Source organism: Meles meles, chromosome 6 (genome assembly GCF_922984935.1).
Source record: "Meles meles chromosome 6, mMelMel3.1 paternal haplotype, whole genome shotgun sequence".
Lineage (NCBI taxonomy): Eukaryota > Metazoa > Chordata > Mammalia > Carnivora > Mustelidae > Meles > Meles meles.
The window spans coordinates 66,659,742-66,681,836 of record NC_060071.1 but is presented as its reverse complement, the minus strand read 5'-3'; the positions used below and the strand labels follow the sequence as shown (position 1 = coordinate 66,681,836).

Sequence of the window (22,095 nt, the reverse complement as noted above, 5' to 3'; positions counted from 1 at the left end):
TATAGTCCCAATGCCCTCCTGTAGGGTTATTCTCCTTGTACTTTATCCATGCTGCACATACTGCTGCAGAAAACATCCTAGAGAACCCACCAAGGAAGCAGGAGACTGTGAACGTTAAGAGGGAAGGCTCTGGAACCAACCCACATGGGTTTGAATCCCAGCTCTGCCCTATACCTCCCTGCATGTGGGGAACAATATTAACACCTCCATCGCAGGGTGGTTGAAAGAACAGAAACGGTTTCAGATGAATAAAATACTTCTGATGGTGCCTGCATGTAGTAGGTATTCGGTGAGCGTTAGCTATCGTTGACAGCAATTAGGAACCATGCTCCATCCTCGGCATGGGGGATCCAGGTGTGAGAAGACGGCCAAGGTCTCTGCTTCTGAGGAACTAATTCTAGATACTATGAATAGCAGAGAATAAGGAGGGTTTTGTGATGGCAAGCAATAGGGTGAGAGGTGAGGCATCATATTCAGTGGCCAAAGAAAGCCTCAGTGTAGTGGTTACCTCGGAGCTAAGACCCAAGGGCAAAGATGGATCCACCCTCGAGAGCAAGGCTGCCTCAGGCTTTGGTCTCAAAGGGCAGGAGCTTCAGCACTCACCTCAGAACTCATCATAGACTCATCACAGGCTGTTTAAATATCCACCTCTCCCCCAACTTTTTAAGACTAATAATACATGGGGGTATATTTTGATCCTTCCTTGTCTTCATATTAGTCAACCACCAGGAATCACATGGCCAGGTCTTACCGTCCTCTCACTCAAGTCACTAACTCTGGTGGGCCTGTGACCAAGTCAATAAGGCCTTATGGGTGCTGACATGTTTTTCCCAATTGCTTCTGCTGGATTTCCTGCTTTGTTGAACCTCTTCTTGAGCCTCTTGGTTTTCTTTTCCTACTCCCTTGAAGGACCTCTCTTTTGTTCTCTGAAGTCACCGTCTCCCTGACAGGAAATGCACTTTAGTGAGCCAAATACATAGTGGTATTAAGTGGAATAAAAAGAAAACCTGAGTCTCCAAAGGAGAATGAGTTTTCTCCGTGCACTGCAACCTCAGGCATGGAGAGGAAGACATCTCCCTTCTTCCTCTTCTCCTTTCCTTCCCAAACCAAGATCCAGCCTGGGTAAAGGGAGAATTGACTTGGCAGCCCTTAGGAACTATGTTTCCAGCTGTGAACAGCAGCCAGGAAAAGGCTGCCCCCAGTCCTGTTCCTTTTTGTGGAAGTGGTATAAGCACTCCTGGGTGCTGTTCACTGCCTTCTTTGGGATCTGATCTTTCAGGGTGGAATAGCCACTAGGCTCTATACATGGGGTGGAGAAACTTCCTTCAGAGGTCTTGCAGTTCCTGGTATGAATACATCAGACCCCTCAGGAACAGAGAAGATGCAATCCATTTCCACCAGTATCTAGGCCAGTTTTCAAATTTTTGACTATGACCCACAGTTCACATCATGACCCAGTTACACATAAAATTACACTTGCTCTCCTTATGTGTGATACATTGTGATATTTTCTGTTTTAAAAAATATTGGTCACGGGGCGCCTGGGTGGCTCAGCGGGTTAAAGCCTCTGCCTTCAGCTCAGGTCATGATCCCAGGGTCCTGGGATCGAGCCCTGCATCGGGCTCTCTGCTTGGCTGGGAGCCTGCTTCCTCCTCTCTCTCTCTCTGCCTGCCTCTCTGCCTACTTGTAATCTCTATCTGTCAAATAAATAAATCTTTAAAAAAAAATAAAATAAAAATAAAAAATATTGGTCACATTTCTCTAAATTTATTTTCTAACTACTAATGGATTGGATCTGATTTTTTTTTTTAAAGATTTATTTTTTTTTTGACAGATAGAGATTACAAGTAGGCAGAGAGGCAGGCAGAGAGAGAGAGAGGAGTAAGCAGGCTCCCAACCAAGCAGAGAGCCTGATGCGGGGCTCGATCCCAGGACCCTGGGATCATGACCTGAGCCGAAGGCAGAGGCTTTAACCCGCTGAGCCACCCAGGCGCCCCTGGATCTGATTTTTTAAAAAATGCTATTAAGTAACCCCAAAGCATCTGTCTTAGATCTTGCCCTGACTTTTCTGGTTCTAATAATGTAATTATTTAAGTGCCTAAGTTACATCAAGAGGATAAAAACTTCATACTATTCGATCCAGTAATTCAGCTTTGAATCTATCTCAAGGAAAGAAGGTTACAAGAAGGGGGGGATCAAGGAATCAACAAGAACATTGTTTTTAGCCAAAAGTTTATCAAATTTGTGGGAAAGATGCAAATATTAAATTTGGATTTGCTTTAGACTGTGTAAGACATTTTTTAAAGATTTTATTTATTTATTTGGCAGAGAGAATGAGCTAGAAATCACAAATAGGGGAAGGGGGAGGGGCAGAGGGAGAGGGAGAAGGAGGCTCCCAACTGTGAAGAGAGCCCAATGAGGGACGTGCTTGATTCCAGGATCAGGGATCATGACCTGAAACAAAGGCAGATGGCTTAACTGACTGAGCCACCCAGGCGCCCTTCTGAAAAACATATTTAAATACCTAATCCACTTTCCTCATGTGAAGTATTAGATGTAGTCACAGGTAGTTGAACAACTATACTTAGAGAATATTTCCTAATAGCTCAGCATTAACCTGGAAGAAAGCTCTAACACGATCCATTGGCTTCTGATTTAAGCCCTCATGTTTAGAACCATCTTATTACCAGTGACTGGAAGAAGAGCTGGAAAACAGTTTAGGCAATCCTCAGATGGTATTTGAGTGAAAGAATTGGAATTCAAGAAATCCAGCCAGGTGGGAAAGATGAGCTGAAACTAGCAAAGTGAATTCATTTAGTAAAAACATAAAGAATATATGTGGAAGTTTGGGGGCACGTGGGTGGCTCAGTCAGCTAAGTGTCTGCCTTCAGCTCAGGTCCTGATCCTGGAGTCCTGGGACGGAGTCTGCATCGAGCCCGGCATCAGGCTCCCTGCGCAGCGGAAAGTCTGCTCTCCTTCTGCCCCTCACTCTGTTGCTCGCTCTCTCTCAAATAAATAAATAAGTCAATAAAATATATTTTTTAATATTTTATTTTTTATTTATTTGACAGAAATCACAACTAGGCAGAGAGGCAGGCAGAGAGAGAGGAGGAAGCAGGCTCCCTGCCGAGCAGAGAGCCCGATGCGGGGCTCGATCCCAGGACCCTGGGATCATGACCTGAGCCGAAGGCAGAGGCTTTAACCCGCTGAGCCACCCAGGCGCCCCGAGTCAATAAAATATTTTTTAAAAAAAGAATATATGTAGAAGTTCAAAATGTGAATGGCACAAAAACCAAGTAGGTGCCGACATTTGTTTTTCCTCTAGGATGCTGTTTGGCAGCATCTTTGGGCTCTATCCCAGTTGTGACCACCAAAAATACCTCCAGACATTGCTAAATTTCCCCCAGGGGACAGAATTTCTCCAGTGGAGAACCACTGAGATAAACTCATATGCTACTAGGGACAAAGGCTTAACAGATTTTCATTTACGGTAAGTGCAATAAATACCACCAGCAGAAATAACAAAGCAAATGGTCTGAGGCTGCGTTATTCCTAGCACTAAGAGCCATGAGGGATCACTGAAGGCTGACTCTCCACCTGCCACTACAATAAGGTCTTTCCACGCGAATCCTCACTCAACGCCCAGGTGAACCCTATGGGGTGGGAATACCACAGTCTCTGTTTCTCAGTGGAGGACACTGATGTCTAGGGACATAAGTGACTTGCTCAAAGTCCCACAGCTGAGGTGGTGAAAGCCCACACTCTGGCCCATGGAGCTATGAGAGTCTTTAATCTGTATATTAGGTGTACACCTACAGGAGCATCCTGGGGAGAGTCAATGCCCTCATACACATGGAATGTGGCTGACAGGTGAGAAATAAGCCACCCGCCCAGGATCTTAAAGCCTGTAGCTGAGGTGCCAGCCTCCAGTCAGCTCACTGACTTAATTCATTCAAAATTCTAATATGCTCTTTCTTCTATCAGTAGGACAATAGAGTAACTTTTGGAAAGACTGTCAAAAAAAGTGGTTAATAGTACGCGGTGGCCCTTCAAGGGTTAAGTTTTAGTGCTGTAGAAACATTTCTCTTCCTGGGACCCTAATTCGTAAGCCCTGTAGCTCTGGGGTCCAGGGGCAGAGGTCACTAGGATCACAGTCTTCCCACTCCAGGGTCAGATCCTGCTACATTGCCCTCCAAAGCTAGGCTGTGAAACTAGGAGGCAGAGTGGCAGAAGGGCTAAGGTCTGGACAGAATCCTACCTAAGACAGAGCCAGGGAGCCGCAGCTGGGTAATGACTGGTCTCCTCCTTGCCCCCCTCCAGTGGCAGCCTTGGAGCTCAGGTCTGTGGATCTGCAGAGCCCGAGGAACAACAAAGAGCATCACACCCAGGAGATGGGCCTGAGGCGCCTCATCGTGAGACGGGGCCAGTCCTTTGGGCTCCAACTACATTTCAACCGACCCTTTCACTTTGGGACAGACTATCTCACCTTCGTGGCTGAGACTGGTGAGTTCACCTGGTCCCAAGGCAAAACTCACCTAGAGGGCTCCCACCTCTCGTTTCTGAGTGCTCCCTCCCCTCTTCTTTCTTGGCATCCCCAGGGCCCTATAAGTGATGTTAAGGAAAGATTTGGCCAACTCAGCAAACTGCAGTTGTAATAGTAATAGCTGATTTTTCCATATGCAACAGGTGCTGTGCTCAAACTTTCATTTAATCCCCATGATGAGAGTTTCAGGTGGGTAGTATTATGATCCCATTTTACAGATAAAAATACTGAGGCCCACAGGTCGTAAGTGGCTTGCCCAAAGACACCCAGTGGCAATAAAAGCCTTTAGCCAAAAAGATTAGTAAGGAGGTGAGGGTCCTCTCAGTCTTCCTGGAATCACATCACATAGATTTTAAAACCTCACTCTGGGGTCATTCTCTCCCACACAGGACCGGCGCCCAAGGAGTTGCTGGGAACCCGAGCCACCTTCTCTCTCACCCAGGCTCGAAAAGGAAATGTCTGGAGCGCCTTTGACTTCACCATTGACACCAACTCGCTCTTAGTCTCCCTTTTCACGCCAGCCAATGCAGTCATTGGTCCCTATACTCTGAAGCTAGAGATCTCCCAGGGTCAGAGTAACAGTGTGGTTCACCCACTGGGGACTTTCATCCTGCTTTTTAACCCTTGGAATGCAGGTATGACTTGCTCACGGGGGGTAATGCTAACCTGAAACACTGGGAATGCTCAGTGAGGTTCTTCTGAGAAAACCCAGAAGATACAAGTCAACTATCTATGCCATATATTACCATGTGCTCACTAAAAACCATCTTTACCAAAAAACAAAGCAAAACAAAAACCAAAAAACCAAATGGCACGATGAAAATGTTCATGGTGTGAGGTTAAGTGAAATAGATTAGGAAATGGAACACCATAGGACCTTAATTGTATATGTGGAGAGAAAGAATGGCTGGGATACACCAATTGTAACGGTGGGTATCTCTGAGTAGGAGGACTGAGTGATTTTCATTATCTTCTTTCCATCATCTGTATTTTCCAGATCTCTACAACAAGCTTTCCACTTTTACCATCAGCAAATGATGATTATGTTTTAAAGGGACTGATTCTATCACTGGCCTCTAGAAAAGCAAAGTAGATTTTTAAAGGGTCCAGTCTTGATTTCTCTTGCCATCAACATGTTTTTTCCCCTATTATCCAGCAGGATGCTGTCATTGCTGTCTTATCTCTTTATTACTTTTTGTTTTTTGCCCCCTCCACTCCTTAACCACTCAGAGGACGATGTCTACCTGCCAAGTGAAATCCTGCTACAGGAGTACATCATGATGGACTATGGCTTTGTTTACAAGGGTCATGAAAGATTCATCACCGCCTGGCCCTGGAACTATGGGCAGGTAACCCCGTCACGGAAAGTGGGCCTGGGGCGGGTCTCCTGAAGCTGGTTCTTAAGCAACTCTATTAGCTCACAAAGGGCCACTAACAAAAGTCAGGGTGTGTGGCACCTGCCGATTTCCCATCCAGTAAGAGAGGGCAAGGAAGGAAGGGGAGATATCTTTCAAAGTTTTGGTTTTTGTTTCAAGATTTTAAAAAAATTTTTATTTATTTCTTATTTTTTAATAAACATATAATGTATTTTTATCCCCAGAGGTACAGGTCTGTGAATCGCCAGGTTTACACACTTCACAGCACTCACCATTGCACATACCCTCCCCAATGTCCATAACCCCACTCCCCCTCTCCAACCCCCCTCCCCCCAGCAACCCTCAGTTTGTTTTGTGAGATTAAGAGTCACTTATGGTTTGTCTCCCTCCCGATCCCATTCAAGATTTTTTTAAGTAACCTCTACAACCCAACATGGGGCTCAAACTTACAACCCAGAGATCAAAAGTGGCATGCTCCACTGACTGAGCCAGCCAGGTGCCTCTCAAGTTTTTAATATTTTATATAAAAACTACAAACATAATCCAAGTAGACAGGCTACTAAAATGAACCTATCTCTCAAGTTCAATAGTGAGCAATTTATGGTGAACCTAATTCCATCTATACCAGGGGTTTGCAAGCTAGAGTCCACTGACTGCTTTTATATGGTCCCTGAGTTAAGAATGGTTTTCATATTTTTAAATTGTTGAAAAAGAATCAAAAAACTTTTTTTGATGTGAAAATTACATGAAGTTCAAGCTTTGGTGTCCATAAATAACATTTCATGGGAACACAGCCACACTCACTCATTTACATATCATCTATGGCTGTGTTAATGTTATAGTGGCAGAGTTGAGTAGCTGAGACAGAGACCCCACAGCCTGCAAAACCTAAAGTACTTACTATCTGGTCCTTTACAGAAAAAGTCTGTCCATCCCTGGTCTATGCTGTCCCCGTCCCTCCCCACTCATCAATGGAATTTTTGGAAGGAAATTGTAGATACTGTATCATTCAGTCCAGTAATACTTCTGTTTATAGCTCTAAAAGATGATGACTCTTTTTGAAAAACTGAATAATACATTATCATAACTGAAGAAACAAACAGCAATTTCTTTAATAATATCCAATATCCAGTCAGTATATAAAGGGTGGGACCTTTGGCTCTGGGCAACTTTCCGACTCCCAACCACCAGCCATGACTGATGTACTTTTTGCCTCCCTCCCACTGCCATCTCAGCCCCCTCCATACTCACCAGGAGGGTAGCGGGGAGAGAGCAGGGGCCTTGCCCTGTTTTCCCTCTGTCACTTGTACCCAAGTGACAACTTGTGTAATTTTTTGAAACCTGAAACAAATACCAGTGCATCTGGCAGCCAAAAGGGTTGCAGTATGTGTTGCTTTACATGTCATAAACGTATGTCATGAGCTTACACTGGCTTCTCCTGGGCTCCCAGCTTCAGCTGAACTCCTCTACCTGATTTCCAGGGTCCCCACACTCTGCCGCCTCTCCTTTCATGGCTGACCCTGTTTTTATCCATCTGATCTTTCCTACTCCCTCATGTCCTCCAGAAGCAAGAATCTCTAAACCCTGTCCTTGAAACCAAACTCAAAGACCTCAGGTGAACCTCTCTACCCTGCTCTCTTTCTGTCCATCTAGTCCTTCAAAGCCCCCTGGCACCAATGGCCTTCTCTGACCTCTTGGTCAACAGGGATCTCTTACCTCTGAATTCTGTTTGCATTTTTCCATCAGAGCCACACAGTTCATTTTTCAGAATTCTTTATCTCATACATTCCCAATTTGATTTGTAAGCTCTTTGAAGGCAGGGCTTTGTCTAGTATCTAACCCCCAACCCCAGCACATATGCCCCATCCCTAAAAGTCTATGTCACTGACTTGATGTTTCAGGATAATGGACATTTATACTCTTCTCTTTTCTCTCCCTTGAAATCACTTGGAAGTTTGAAGAGGACATCATAGATATCTGCTTCGAGATCTTGAACAAGAGCCTGTACTTCTTAGAGAATCCGTCCAAAGACTACTCTCAGCGGAACGACCCAGTGTACATCTGCAGGGTGGTGAGCGCCATGGTAAGGACAGCTCTCCCGCCTCTGTCTGAGGACGAGCTGGGCTTCCCTGGGGCACTGTAGAAACGCACCTGTCTGGCCTTCGCAGATCAACAGCAATGACGACAGCGGTGTGCTGCAGGGGAACTGGGGAGAGGACTACTCCAGGGGGGTCAGCCCGCTGGAGTGGAATGGCAGCGTAGCCATCCTGCGGCAGTGGTCAGCCAGGGGCAGGCAGCCTGTGAAGTATGGGCAGTGCTGGGTCTTTGCAGCTGTAATGTGCACAGGTGAGTGGTGGGGAGATGGGGATGCAGGGTCATTCATTTAATTTTCGTGATAACCCTTTGAGGTTGGGCTCTGATGATCTCCATTTTCACATAAGTTAACTGTGGCTTGTTGGTAGCCCCCCAGCTAAGGAATGATATACATGTGACCCTGAACCAGCACAGACTGAGGAGTCTTGCATGTTTGTCTAGGAGGGAGGCTGACCTGTTGCAATCATTCGGCAGTCTCCTGGATGGCAGATGGACTATTAAAATGGTCACCTGGAGAGAGAAGCTTGTGGTCTCAAAGTGGAGGCAAAGGCAGCTCCTTTCTACCACAGTCAGGCTTCTTAGCTCCAGGGGAGCCTGGAATCAGGGACAGGCTGGGGGAAGCTTGAGGTGCAAGCAGATGGTCTGGAAAAGCCTGATCTCACCTGCGGGCAGAGCTGGCAGCTACCAAATACTTTTCAGAGAGATTCTTGAGGAGTTACAATTGGAGGTTTGCTAGTTGGCCAAATACCTGCATGAAGCATCGACATTTTATGCATGATCCTTTATTACAGTTTAGTGCAAAGGCATTGATTGGATTATCTGTGAAGGTGAGGGAAAGACAGAATATTGAGGTGCCTTCCTGTCTTCCCCCATGCAAGGAAGAGTGTACCTGTTACATTGTGGGGCTCAGTCAATGTTTGCTGAATGAATGGACTGGCTCTCAGTTGGAGGGAATATAGATCAGGGAAGACAGAGACAGAGGCCAAAGACAAAATTCTAAATTCTTCTGACAGGGACAGCATAACTTGGCAGTTAGGTACGAGCGCTGCAGACAGAGGAGATGTTCAAATCAAATGACCAAATCAAGTGACCTCATTTTGCTCTTCCATTTTTCCATTTTCCCCGAAAAATGCTCAGTACAGCATTAGAATTTAGTATGGCCACATGCCTGGGCTGGGAAGTCCCTGGGTAGGCAGGTGTCATGGAGGAGGGCTTGGACCCTTAGATACTGGAATGAGAGGATGAGATCTAGGTCTGCATCCTTACTCCACGTTGACGCCTCTCCTTGCTCCCAGGCCCTAGAGCCCTGGGGCCACTGAGTGAGGGGACAGCTGCTCCCATCACACAGCCCCTGGCCACCTGCAGCCCTGGTTTAGCTGTCACCCCTGCAAAGGGTGACAGGCCCAGAAGCTGTGCTGGGAGTAGACAGGTGACTCTTGAACAGGTGACTGGCTCCTTTTGGGGTTTTGAATCTATCAAAACAAAACGATTGATCAACTTAATAGTTCTCTTACTTTTCTTACTTATTATCCTCTCAGCAGCCTCAGGAATCACCCTCTGCTCCTCCCGGGCAAGGGAGAGGTAGAGGAAACCTCCACCTAAACTCCTCATCTAAACTCCTTGCCTTGCTGGATGAGGTGGGGCCCTAAGGCACATCTGGCTCTTGATTTTATTTGGCCCTGGGCAGGTAGGTGTGTGTGTGTGTGTGTGTGTGTGTGTGTGTGTGTGTGCTTTGAATGAGTAGATCTTAACTACTTACAACGAAATTTTAACTCAGTTTTAAAAAGCCTTTATATTCCTTATGTTCCACAAGTAAGTGAACAACATAGAGGACATTAGGAGAAGGAAGGGAAAAATAAAGGGGGAGAACCAGAGTGGGAGACAAACCACGAGAGACTATGGACTACAGGAAACAGAGTTTCAGAGGGGAGGGGGTGGGGGGATGGGTTAGCCCGGTGCTGGGTATTAAGGAGGGCGCATACTGCATGGAGCACCAGGCATTATATGCAAACAATGACTCATGGAACACTACATCAAAAACTAATGATGTACTGTATGGTGACTAGCATAACATAATAAAAAAATAATAATACAGAAAATAAAAGGGCTTTACTGTACTATCCTGAGAAGCCACAAGAGGGTGCTGTTGCCTTGTCAAAGATCGTTGTTGCCTCTGTACCTGGAAGTTCCCTTTGTCCCTGAGGTTTTCCCTTTAATCTCCGTAGGTCTATATTGCCCTTCTATCCTTTCTCTGATTTCTTTCTTACCTCCTCCAAACCCTGTATTTCAGTAAATCAGCTGGTCCAATTCCTTATTTTGTTACACACAAGGAGACTAAGAGCTAGAGAAGTTAAGTCACCTACTGATGGTCACACAACTGGCCACAGCATAATGCCTAAAGTTTCTTATTTTCTTTCGAATTAGCAAATGTTTCACGTTCTCTGTTTTTAATGTGGAAAGCTGCTGAATGAAAAAAGCCCTAAATGATAAACCGAGTTGCTTATTATTTTTAAGCTTACCTTCACATGATTTCTTTCTCTTAGTGGGATGGAGACCTTCGATGGGGCAGGTAGGCAGCAGGGTTCTGGGCCTGGGTGCAGTGCCCCGAGAATAAAGGAGTTACAGGTATGGATCTGCAAGAATCTTGGCCTTCTTTCTGTCCTCCAGCTTAAAACTTAGAAAGGATGCCTGGGAAACCAAAGATTCTACTTGAAATGGACTCAGTGATTCTCCACACTTTCCTTCTCTTTAGTAATGAGATGTTTAGGTGTTCCAACCCGCGTGGTTTCCAATTTTCGTTCTGCACACAACATGGATGGGAACTTAACCATTGACACCTACTATGACCAAAATGCAGAGATGCTGCCAACTCAGAAGCGAGACAAAATATGGTAAGGGGACACAGTCTCAAACAGATCTCTGCTCCATCTTAGGACGGGCAGGGAAACTCTGATACACTACCCTCTGGTCTTAGACAGTATCACCCTTCCTTTTGTGGCTAGTGCCCAGAGAGTAATTCCCCCACCTAGGAGACTGTTCTGGCTAATTAGGTCATCACATCACACTCATTTCAGCGATAGAAGACTATGGGGTAACATTCCAGAGCCCACATCTTAATGAATAGATTGTGTGGTCTGTGAATACTGATCTCAAAATCTGCATGCCTCTTACTCGTCCTTCTTTGAGCCATTCTGTCTGTGTCATTCTCTGCTTGCCTCTTGGGCCTGGACTGCTGTCTTTGCCTACTTCCTCAGTCTCTCCTGCTTCTTCCTCTACCTATCCCACTCTCATTGCACACATGTGAGTGTGCATGTGTACGTGCGTGTGTATCTCTGTGCATCCCTTCTCTTCTGTATCTCTCATCTCGTCCCCTGGCTCCTCTTTCCTCTGCTCTACTTTAAATCTGATTTTCTGGTTTTCCTTTCCAGCTAGTTTCCAGGTATGATCTTTGAGTTGTGTGAGAACTAGCAGCTATCCTTGGAGCCCCTCCCTCTCTGAGCTCCTAGAGGATGAACTATCCCCCGTTCAGTCAGCAGTGGTGTATCTGGGAAGGCGGGATCACAGAATTATGTCGAATTCTGTGTATGAATGCATAATCTGAATCTAATCATGAGGAAACATCAGACAAGCTCAAAATAAGGATCACTCTGACAAATAAATAAATACTGTATTCCAAATGTCAGTGTAATACAACAAAGGCTGAGGAGCCCCTCCAGATCCAAGCAGACAAAGGGCCTTGCCCAACTAGATGTGTGTGATTCTGGACCAGGCGGAAATGAATGTCATAAAGGGCATCACTAGGTCAATTGACAAAACTGAAATATAGACAGTAATTTAGATAAAAGTATTGTATCAGCAGTAAGTATATGAGGTTAATAACTGTACATGATTATGTAGGAGAAGATCTCTAAGAAAGTACACACTGAAGTAAAAAACAAAGGAAAAAAATGTATTCATCATCTTCACATCCATACTGAAACAAAGCGAATAATAAAGCAAATGGGCAAAATGTTAATGATAGATGAATTGGGTAGATGGGTATTTTTTGTACTATGCTTGCAACTTTACTGTAAGTTTGAAATGACTTCTAAATAAGTAAAAAAGGGGGGGCACGAATATAATTAAAACATAATAGCTTTGTGCAGTGCCAGATGGTAGCTAGATTTTTCATGGTGATCGCTTCATAACTGATATGATGTTAAATCGCTATGTTGTACACCTGAAACTAATACAATATTGTATGTCAGCTATACTTTAATTAAAAAACTGATATAAATTACAGGATTCAGTATAGTACCCAATACCTGGCAAATCTTTTGAAATAAATCCTCATCTTCCTCTTTTCTATAGGAATTTCCACGTCTGGAATGAGTGCTGGATGATCCGGAAAGATCTCCCACCAGGATACAATGGTTGGCAGGTTCTGGACCCCACTCCCCAGCAAACCAGCAGCGGTGAGTGAGGGGCCCTGTGGAAGGGTCTGGGCTCTGTGCGGAGGCTGGTCGGGCACTGACCACATGAGCGGGAGGCCAGAAAGGAGCAGTATTTTTCTCACTTTGTCGCCTTCAGCTGGGTGACCTAGATGAGTAACAGGACCTCTCAGTTGCTTCCTCACCTGTGAAGTAGGGAAGATGATGATAACTGCCATTTCACAGGGTGGCTGTGAGGATTGGGTGAATTTGTGGGAATTTGAGAGCACTCTGTGGATGTGGGTCTTCTCCATCCCATCTCCCTGTCTGCCCCTGCCACCCTACCCCTCAACAGCCACCCCAGTCCACATGCTGGCAGCTGGCAGCTGTCCTCAACTTCTGTTCCCTCCACAGGGCTGTTCTGCTGTGGCCCTGCCTCTGTGAAGGCCATCAGGGAAGGGGAGGTCCACCTGCCCTATGACACCCCATTTGTGTATGCCGAGGTGAATGCTGATGAAGTCATTTGGCTCTTTGGGAATGGCCAGGCCCAGGAAATCCTGGTCCATAACACCAGTTCCATCGGGAAGGAAATCAGCACCAAGATGGTAGGGTCAGATCAGCGCCAGAACATTACCAGCTCCTACAAGTATCCAGAAGGTGCTTGGGGCCCTGGGGACTCAGGAGGTGGGGGTGGGTATAATCTCCTTTGCATGCCTCCCAGTGAGGATGGCTCGCTCCTGTTAAAACCCTACCTGATCACCTCCTCCTCATGGCAAACTCCCAGGGGCTTTCCTGGGCCCTGGCCATGGGGCCCTAGAGTTGCTAGATTGAGCAAATAAAAGTAGAGGGTATCCAGGTAAATCTGAATCCCAGATAAATCCAAATAAGCAAATATTTTATTAGTATAAGTGTGTTCCAAATATAGTATGCAATATATCTAAACTGAAAACTATTCATTGTGTATCTGAAATTCAAATTGAATGTCCTTTATTTTACTTGGAACTCTGTCCTAGGGTCATATCATGATCTTGTTATGTCAAGACAGTAGGGGGTGGTTGCTTAAGGAGGCAAAGGATGCCTGGCATGTGGAAGGGAGTAGACATCCCAGCAAAGAAGGCCAGGGGGAGGTCTGACTCCCCTGAGTCAGTCAGGTACTGACCTCCTGAGTACCAACCAAGGCCCTGCTGTGTAAGCCTAGCTGTGTTCTTACCATCACTGTGCCTCCACTTCCTCATCTATAAAATGGGTTAATGGCAGCTTCAAGGGCTGTTATGAGGGCAGGAGAGTGGATACACAGAAAGCATTTGGAGCAGTGCCTCTGGTACATAGTAGCTGCTATAGAGAGAAGTCCACAGTTTGGGGTGAGGTAGGGTTCAGCCTGAATGTTGAGTAGCCCCCAGGAGCAAGAGATGAAGATCGATTCAGAAGACTTGAGCATGTATTTATAAGTGAGGATGCTGGCAGGGGAAGAAGTCTCTGGCTTTGATGACAGCGGCAATACTGATGACAAAGAAAAATGCTGGGTGCTTATGTTCAGCAACTCATGTAACTCACCATTTTGGCCACTCTAGGAGGCAAGGAGCTATACTTGGGTTATAGATGAAAAGACTGAGCACCCAGAGAGTAAGGGACTGTGCCTGAGCAAGAACTTGAACCCAGCACTGAGCACTGGCAATCCCCATGTTCTCAGCTATGATGCTGTCCTGTCTCCTGCTGCAGCTCTTCATGTGGCTGGGGCTTTGGGAGGGGAGCTGGGAGTTTGGGGGGTGGCTAGCTTCCCAAAGGAGGCCCCTGGTCTCTCAGTCTCTCCTCACTGGCTCTTCTTTTGGCCAGGGTCCCCTGAGGAGCGATCTGTGTTCATGAAGGCTTCCGGGAAAATGCTGGCCCCAAGAAGGGCCTCCTCCCCCTTCCTAGATCTGCTGGGCTCTGGGGGCCCTGAGGACCAGCCCGCACAGCTGCAACTTCACCTGGCCAGGACCCCCGAGTGGGGCCAGGACCTGATGCTGACACTGCATGCCTGGAGGGTGCCAGACAGAGTCCACTCCCGGGGGTCCATCAGCCTGGCGGTGCGCTTCAGCGCCCAGGCCCTGTTGCACCAGGGTGAAACCCGGGAGCCTCTCTGGAGGCAAACAGTGCACTTGAACCTGGATTTTGGGAAGGGTGAGTATGAGATAGACCTGGAAAGTCGCCAAGAAGGATGGGAACCTTGGGGTCATGAATGAAGCTGGGTATGGTTCAGCCAGATTCCATGGAGATCCCCGCACCCCAACACACACACATAGCAGACAGTGAAACTGCTGGTGGCAGGACGTTGCATGTTATGTGCACCATCCTGCCAGGGGAGACACAACAGTGACCTCTGGGGGTGGTGGATAGAGGGTAAGTGCTCTGAATCTCTCTTAGACACGTGCATACAAACATACTTGCACACACGTACAGACTCTCACACATATTCTCTCTCTCACACACACATACTCTCTCTCTCTCCCTCTTTCTCTTTCCAGACTCCTCAAGGTGTCTTTTGTCTGTGCTTAGAGATACAGTTGCCGCTCTTGCTACCCTACGACAATTACAGAAACAAGCTGACAGATGAGAAACTGATCCGGGTGTCTGGCATTGCCAAGGTGGAAGATACAGGGAGGTCCATGCTGGTCCTAAAAGACATCTCTCTGGAGCCTCCTCACTTGTCTATTGAGGTAAGGTGTCTGGACAGAGATGGAGCCTGGGGGCCCTCTGACTCACCCAATCCAGGGCTTGGGCTCCAGCAGTGAACAACATAGTCCCTGCCTCAGACACCAAATATATGATTAAAGCCCAGTACGATGTTATCTTGTACCCTGCAAAGTGCAGGGCAGGGTGAAAGGCTTCTCAGAGGAGTGATATTTTGTGGGGCTGCACAGGAAGACACCGTACAGAGAAATGAGATGGAGATGAAGGCATTTTAAGCAAGGAAAAAGCTTGGCAGAGGCAGACAGACAGGAGAGGCGTGGCTAGGAGATGGAGTTGAGGAGTTGGATTTGAGAAAAAACACAAGTCAAATTCCAAAGGTGACTGCAGATATTAATATAGTGTGACAGGCAAGAGGCCCCAAATGAAAGGTGAGGCTCAGACTTTGAGCTCGAAGATCTTGTGGCTGGCAAGTAATTGCATGAGGAAGGAACACGGGTCGAAGAAAGGTCAGTGGAGGCAGAAATGTTCCCCATCTCCTATTACCAGGGTTTTTTCTTCCCTTGAAGCCTCCTTTCCCCAGCCCTGCACCCCATTCTGAAGGACTTGCCCTCTGCCTAGTCCCAGGCTGGCTTTGCCCCTGCTGGATCTGTTAGCAGCATGCTCCACCCCCACCCAGAGCAAGAATTGAGTGGCTCCACGTCATAAACCACCTGGCCCTGCTGTCAGGTGGTCAGACCATGATGTGGCAGACAGTGGGCAGTGCAGACACAGCGTGGTGCTGAGGTGAGCGCTCTGGCTGTTACCCAGAGCCCTGGTTCCCAACAAGGTCCAGTGCAAACACATGGGATGCCGAGGAGACTATTGATTGGTCCCCACTGGTAAGGGACCTAGGGATGACCTGTACCACTAGGAGAGAAGCCAAAGACATTTTTACCTGTTCTACTTTGCTGCCCTCATCAGAGTACAAAGGGTTTGTTTCTTCCATTTGAATTTTAGAGAAGTCAGGATGTGTTCTTGTTTTTCCTTGATTTTTTTTTTTAAATTCTCTTTTGAGCCAGAACGTGTCCCAAGTATGATCTGGGTGGTCAGAATTCGTCTTAGTTCAACATTCATTTATCAAATATCCACCACTTGGCAGGAGCTGAGCTAGGCACCAGCTCTAGAAGTGAGTAGGATAGAATCCCTGCCTCCCACTCACAGGCCAAGGCTGTGCTGCCCTATGACACAGATTCCCATGGGATGCACAGAACACACCTGGAAAAACTCAGAGTGTTTCTAATGTCAGAGCAATGTGGGGAAAAGATCCTGCCCATGGTCTGGGACATCTGGGTCAGGTCCTGGCTCTGCCATATCATGTGACCTTGGCCTTGGAATGATATTGCTGATAGCATATAGATGGCCCATAGGACACCACTTCCTTACCCCCTTCCTGTGTCAGATACTACAAATCGACCACAACTCTCTCTGACTCTGGCTTTGTCCTCAGGAGTCTTTCCAACACACCATTTCTATTGGCCGTGATTAACAGATTGGAGCTGGCCCTTAGGTCAAAATCAAATTGCCATCCTGAACTAGATGGTGGGGAGGGAAATAGAATCCTACATGGTGCCAGTTCCCAGATGGTGGTGGCTTCCTGAAGCATTGTGACCTTCTAAGACAGGTCAGGATACGTGTTAAGCTTGAATATTCTGGGCTCATATTCTTCTCACCCTGCATTGGTGTTACTGCTCAGTAAGCAGTCCCTGGTGGTCAACAGTGGGATGGTGGAGTCAGGTGACGGAGCTGCAGTACAGAAATCAGGCCAGCTGATCACAATATCCCCACCTTCTCTCCATACAGGTGTCTAAAAGGGCTGAGGTGGGCAAGGCACTGAGGGTCCACATCACCCTGACCAATACCCTGACAGTGGCTCTGAGTAACTGCACCATGGTCCTAGAGGGAAGTGGCCTCATCGATGGGCAGATATCCAAGAAGTATGTACCATTTGTCTCATGCTGGTCTCTGACAAGGGGCACCTTGTGGGGTCACAGGATGGTCCTTCATCTCTGGGATGATGCCTACTCACCCCCGTTTGACCACCCTTGGGGAAGGTTGAGCTTGATGGTACTGAGGCATGGGAAGTGCTTACCCATCAAGAGGGGAAACCGGATCACCCTCCCCACTCACCCCCCACCCCTGGCAGTTACTTAAGGCTTTAACAGATTCTTTGACTTTCAGCATTGGGACGCTGGTGGCTGGACATACCATCCAAATTCAAGTGGACCTCTACCCCATCAAAACTGGGCCCCGCCAGCTGCAAGTCCTCATTAGCAGCAAAGAGATCAAGGAGATCAAGGGCTACAGGGACATCTTTGTGGCTGCCTCCAGGGCTTCTTGAGGCCTCCCCCACAACCCCTACACTCCCCCCCAACCCTTACCCTCCCAACTGCCAGAAGGCATAATGTTATCTTTGTTCCTTCTCCGTCCTCTTCTCCGCCTGCCTGGGGGTGAATAAAACTCTGTTGGAACCTCTGTGCATCCTGGGAAGAGACCCGGAAGACGTCTTTATTTACCACCTGTGTTCTTTCTTCTCCACTAACAAGCTCCTTATTGCTACTGGGTGGTCCTCTGGCCTGGGTGCCAGCTGTGTCTGCTGGGCCCTCCCTACTCTTCCTGTCTTCTTTCTCCTGCTTTAAGATTCCCCAATCACGAAATAAGCCTAATATGTTCCCCTCTAAGTCAGCTTCTCTGGAATCAAGGTTCCCAGGTCTCTCCATTTAAATTGTTTTAGCAAGCCTGAAGACAGAGGCAGGAGGGAGGTCAGTGGCCTGGAACTGCCCAGGGGCACAGGCCAGAGCTATCTAGCAGGACTTCTCTGCTTAGAGCATGGGAGGGGCTGGGCTGGGCTCATGCAAAACCATTTGTACTCAGTCTAGATAATTGGGAAAGAGCAGAAAAGTGAAAAGAAACAAAAGAAAAAATCACAAACAGCTCCCAGTCCCAGAAGAAATCTCTGTGAACAGTTTGCTGTATATCTTTCTGTTCTCCCCATGCCCCCCCACCACATTCATTATACTTTGCAAGGTTATCATTACAGGGCTATCATTAAAAGATAAGAGATAACAAGTGTTGACCAGGATGTGGAGAAAAAGGAACCCTCGTGCACTGTTGGTGGGAAGGCAAACTGGTGCAGCCCCTGTGGAAAAGAGTATGGAGGTTCCTCAAAAATGAAATATAGAACTACCCTAGGATTCAGCAATCCCATGTTTGGTATTTATCTGAAGGAAATAAAATTGCTATCTTGAGGAGATATTTTCACCACCATGTTTATTGCAGTGTTATCGACAATAGCCAAAATATGGAAACAACCCAAGTGTCTGTCAATGTATATATGGACAAAGATGTATCTCTCTCTCTCTCTCTCTCACACACACACATGAATATTATTCAGTCATGAAAAAGAAAGGAAATCTTTCCATTTGCTCCAAAATGAATGGACTTTCACTTATGCTAAGTGAGAGATAAGTCAGACACGGAATGACAAATACATATGACTTATATTTGGAGTCTAAAAAAGCTGAACTCCTAGAAACAGAGAGTAGATTGGTGGTTACCAGGGCTGGGGGAAGGGAACTGGGGAGATGTTAGTCAAAGAACTTCCAGATGGTAGATGAATAAATTCTGGAGCTCTAATGGCATTGTGATTGTAGTTAACAATAGTGTATTATATACTCAAAGTTAACAAGAGACCCGACCTTAAATGTTCTTACCACAAAAAAGAAATAACTGTGACATAATGGGCGTGTTAGTAACACTACTGTAGTAATAATATTAGACATATAAATGTATCAGATCAACATGTCGTATACCTTAAACTCACACAATATTATATGCCAATTATCTCTCAGTCAAAAATAAAAAACAGTTATTATAAATTGGCATATTTCCATCATGGAAGATTTGGAAACTTCAGAAACCACAGAAAACGAGATCCTCCTCCTGGAGGTTTTCAGGCATGGTCCCTTCATCCTTACCACTCCTCACCTGCTTAGTGGCTTTGCAGGTTCACTTAGCACCTCTCCCCTCCTCCTCTCTCTTTTTTTAAAATTTATTTTGCTTTTGCAAGCTCCACCCTGTGTGCCTGCTGCACCCAACCCCACTGGGTTCCCAGGGCATTTCTGTGGGGCCCTGTCACTGCTTTGTCACTGCTGTGCTGCATCTGGGTCCCACCCACTGAGGGAGACCTAGAACCTGGGCTGGCTCCTGCGGAAATCTGAAACCTTGTTCCGCCTGCCAAGTGCCTCCTCCTCCTTTGTTTAGTCATTGCTCCTCCTGTCAGGTCGGTCTGGGGGTGCAGAGCTCCCTGGCTGTGTCACTTGTGTCTCTGGAGGGGGAACGGTGGACAGGCTTCCTACTGGGCCCTCAAGGGCGTTCGATGGGAGGGAGTGGTTAGCCACTTCTATCTTCGCAGTCAACCTTTCAAATACTTTCCAGTCTCCTCATCCAAAAATTGCTTAAAAAAACTGTACTCTGTAGTGTTTTCTGTGTGTAGGCAAGTCTGTCTGGCTTCATTTCCCTACTTCAGCTGGACAAGCTAGACAATCTCAAAGTCCTTTCCAGGGCCCAGGACCCTGCTGCTGAGCGCCTTCAGAATATGTCCTGACTGATCCTGCTTCACCGTCCTCACCCTCCACTTGTCTCACAAAACCCAGTGTGCTAGCCTCCCAGGCAGTGATGCCCACGAATGAACTCTGAAAGAAATGTCTGGGGGTGTGGAACAGGGACACAAAGCAGGCCAGCTCCCAAATCTCTTAATTGCTGGTCTTGCCCAGGAATCCTCCGTGGTGTTCACGGAGACCACGGTGCTCATGTCCTTTCAGCTGGTAGTGTTGGGGTCCATGCTGTTCAGTGTCATTGTGTGATATAAAGCAAAGAGCTCCGGGGCTGACTCCTGAGTCCCTCAGGTGCACGACAATACCAGCAACAGTAGCAGAGCCAGCCCTCAGAGGACTATTGTGAGGACAAAATGAGAGAGTGCGTTCTAAAGAGCTTTGCCATTCTTGAAGTACATTCATACTCAAAGGTCCTCCAATCAGTTTAACCACCTCTCCTGGGTGACCGGCTCCATTTCTGGTCAGAGCAAGAGGGAGGAGGCAGAGGAACACACATGGATCTGCCACTTTGGGCTTCCCTTTACAATTGTCTGTGGGAAACCCCCTCCCTCCCCTCAGATCTTCGCACCCATGGAGCCATGGACCCTGAGTCTACAGTAAGGAAATTGGAACATGGCTCAGAGAATACTGGGAATTCATGGTAGGGTCAGAAATACCATCCTAGTCTCTCTGAGTCTTAGAAACTTCTGGAGGTACCCCACGCCCATCCTGGGAGAGCCGGCCAGGGGAAGGTAGGTGAGCCCACACCTGCCTTCTTGAGTGTTCCAGGATCTGCTCTGTGCTCTACCCTTGCAGGTCACAGACTTACTTCCCTCCCAAGAGGAAGGTGCTCATCAACTCTGTTCAGCTTCCCTGGCTCTCCTCGGCCTCCCTTACCCTTGACCAAGGAATGAGCTGCTGCGATCAGTGCTGCCTCCTGCCCCTGGCACACACACCTCCACATACTCTCTAATGATTTGTAGGAATCAAATGAAAAGCTGAACCTGTGAGTCAGCTCATTAGCTCACTGCCATGAAATAGGCTATTATTGTCTGGTGGCCATTGGGCACCTTCCTCTTTGGCTACCCCACCTCTCCAGACCCACTCACCCTCACTGCACTCACCTTCCTGTCTCTCCTCCCAGTTCAGCTCTCCTGCCTATGCCTCCTCCTCCTCCCCTGGGATAACCCATCTCCACTAATGTGGTAATGGGTTCAGGCATTTATCCATTTGTTCATGCATGGGTCATTTTTTTTTCTAATAATTTTTTTAAAATTTATTTGACAGACAGAGATCACAAGTAGGCAGAGAGGCAGGCAGAGAGAGAGAGAGAGAGAGAGAGAGAGAGAGAGGAGGAAGCAGGCTCCCCGCCGAGCAGAGAGCCAGATGCGGGGCTCGATCCCAGGACCCTGGGACCATAACCTGAGCTGAAGGCAGAGGCTTTAACCCACTGAGCCACCCAGGTGGCTCACCGCATGGGTCATCTTTTAATTCACTGCACTGGCCAGCAAATATGAACTGGAAAACTGCCCACCCTTCAGATAGTGCATTAAGCACTTACACAGGACTCTGGAGTCTGACTGCCAGCCTTCAAATCTGGCTCCACTGGTTTTAGTGATCTTGGAAAAACTATTTAAAGTCTTTAAGCTTCAATTTCCTCACTTGTAATAGAGGAACAATAACAGTACCTAACTCATGGGGAACAGCATGAAGATTAAGTGGGATAAGGCACATAATGTCAGGCAGTGTCTGGAACTGAAAAGATGTCATTAGTCTACTAGTAGTTTTACTACTAGCCCCCATCATTAGTAAGCACTGGGGATATATTAATAAGACATAGGTCATACCTTCCAGGGGTCTGGGGGAAAAATAGGTTAAATATTTATAATGTTGTGTATGAGTTGGCTAATAGGGAATGAAAAGGGGGTGTCCCCAAATGCCTGGTGTGGTAGTGAGAGGGTGTTAGGAAAACTTCCTGGAGGGGAAGTGCTTGAGCCTGGATCTGAGAAAGTAGACAATTGGAGGACATTTCAGAAAGAGACTGACAGGTGCAGGAGAGCAGGTCTGCATCTGAGAACAGCAGGACTTTGGCCTGAGTGGACTCCACGCAGGAAGGAAAGATCCTGAAGGGCTATGGGGGCAATGTTGGGAAGTTTGGACTTGACCCACTGCTGGATTTTTTAAAAGATATATTTATTTGGGGGCGCCTGGGTCGCTCAGTGGATTAAGCCACTGCCTTCGGCTCAGGTCATGATTTCAGGGTCCTGGGATCGAGCCCCGCATCGGGCTCTCTGCTCCACAGGGAGTCTGCTTCCTCCTCTCTCTCTCTGCCTGCCTCTCTGCCTACTTGTGATCTCTCTCTCTGTCAAATA

At 47.1% G+C, this 22,095-nt stretch overlaps 1 protein-coding gene across 1 annotated transcript; it reads left to right on the top strand.

The window, feature by feature from the left end:
- The first annotated feature begins 341 nt into the window (after positions 1 to 341).
- TGM7 (transglutaminase 7) lies at positions 342 to 17,469 on the top strand. Its single transcript, XM_046007855.1, has 13 exons — positions 342 to 354; positions 4,321 to 4,503; positions 4,933 to 5,178; positions 5,774 to 5,892; positions 7,874 to 8,002; positions 8,088 to 8,265; positions 10,766 to 10,904; positions 12,364 to 12,467; positions 12,837 to 13,079; positions 14,256 to 14,582; positions 14,958 to 15,118; positions 16,932 to 17,065; positions 17,310 to 17,469. The coding sequence occupies exons 1-13, from the start codon at positions 342 to 344 to the stop codon at positions 17,467 to 17,469; spliced, it is 2,136 nt and encodes a 711-aa protein (XP_045863811.1).
- Positions 17,470 to 22,095: the final 4,626 nt, after the last annotated feature.

What these genes read in the sequence shown, in the direction of transcription:
- TGM7 (XM_046007855.1), top strand. An exon ending in CACCTTCGTGGCTGAGACTG is followed by an intron (nt 4,504 to 4,932) that starts GTGAGTTCACCT and finishes TCTCCCACACAG; the next exon opens with GACCGGCGCCCAAGGAGTTG. An exon ending in TTTTAACCCTTGGAATGCAG is followed by an intron (nt 5,179 to 5,773) that starts GTATGACTTGCT and finishes TTAACCACTCAG; the next exon opens with AGGACGATGTCTACCTGCCA.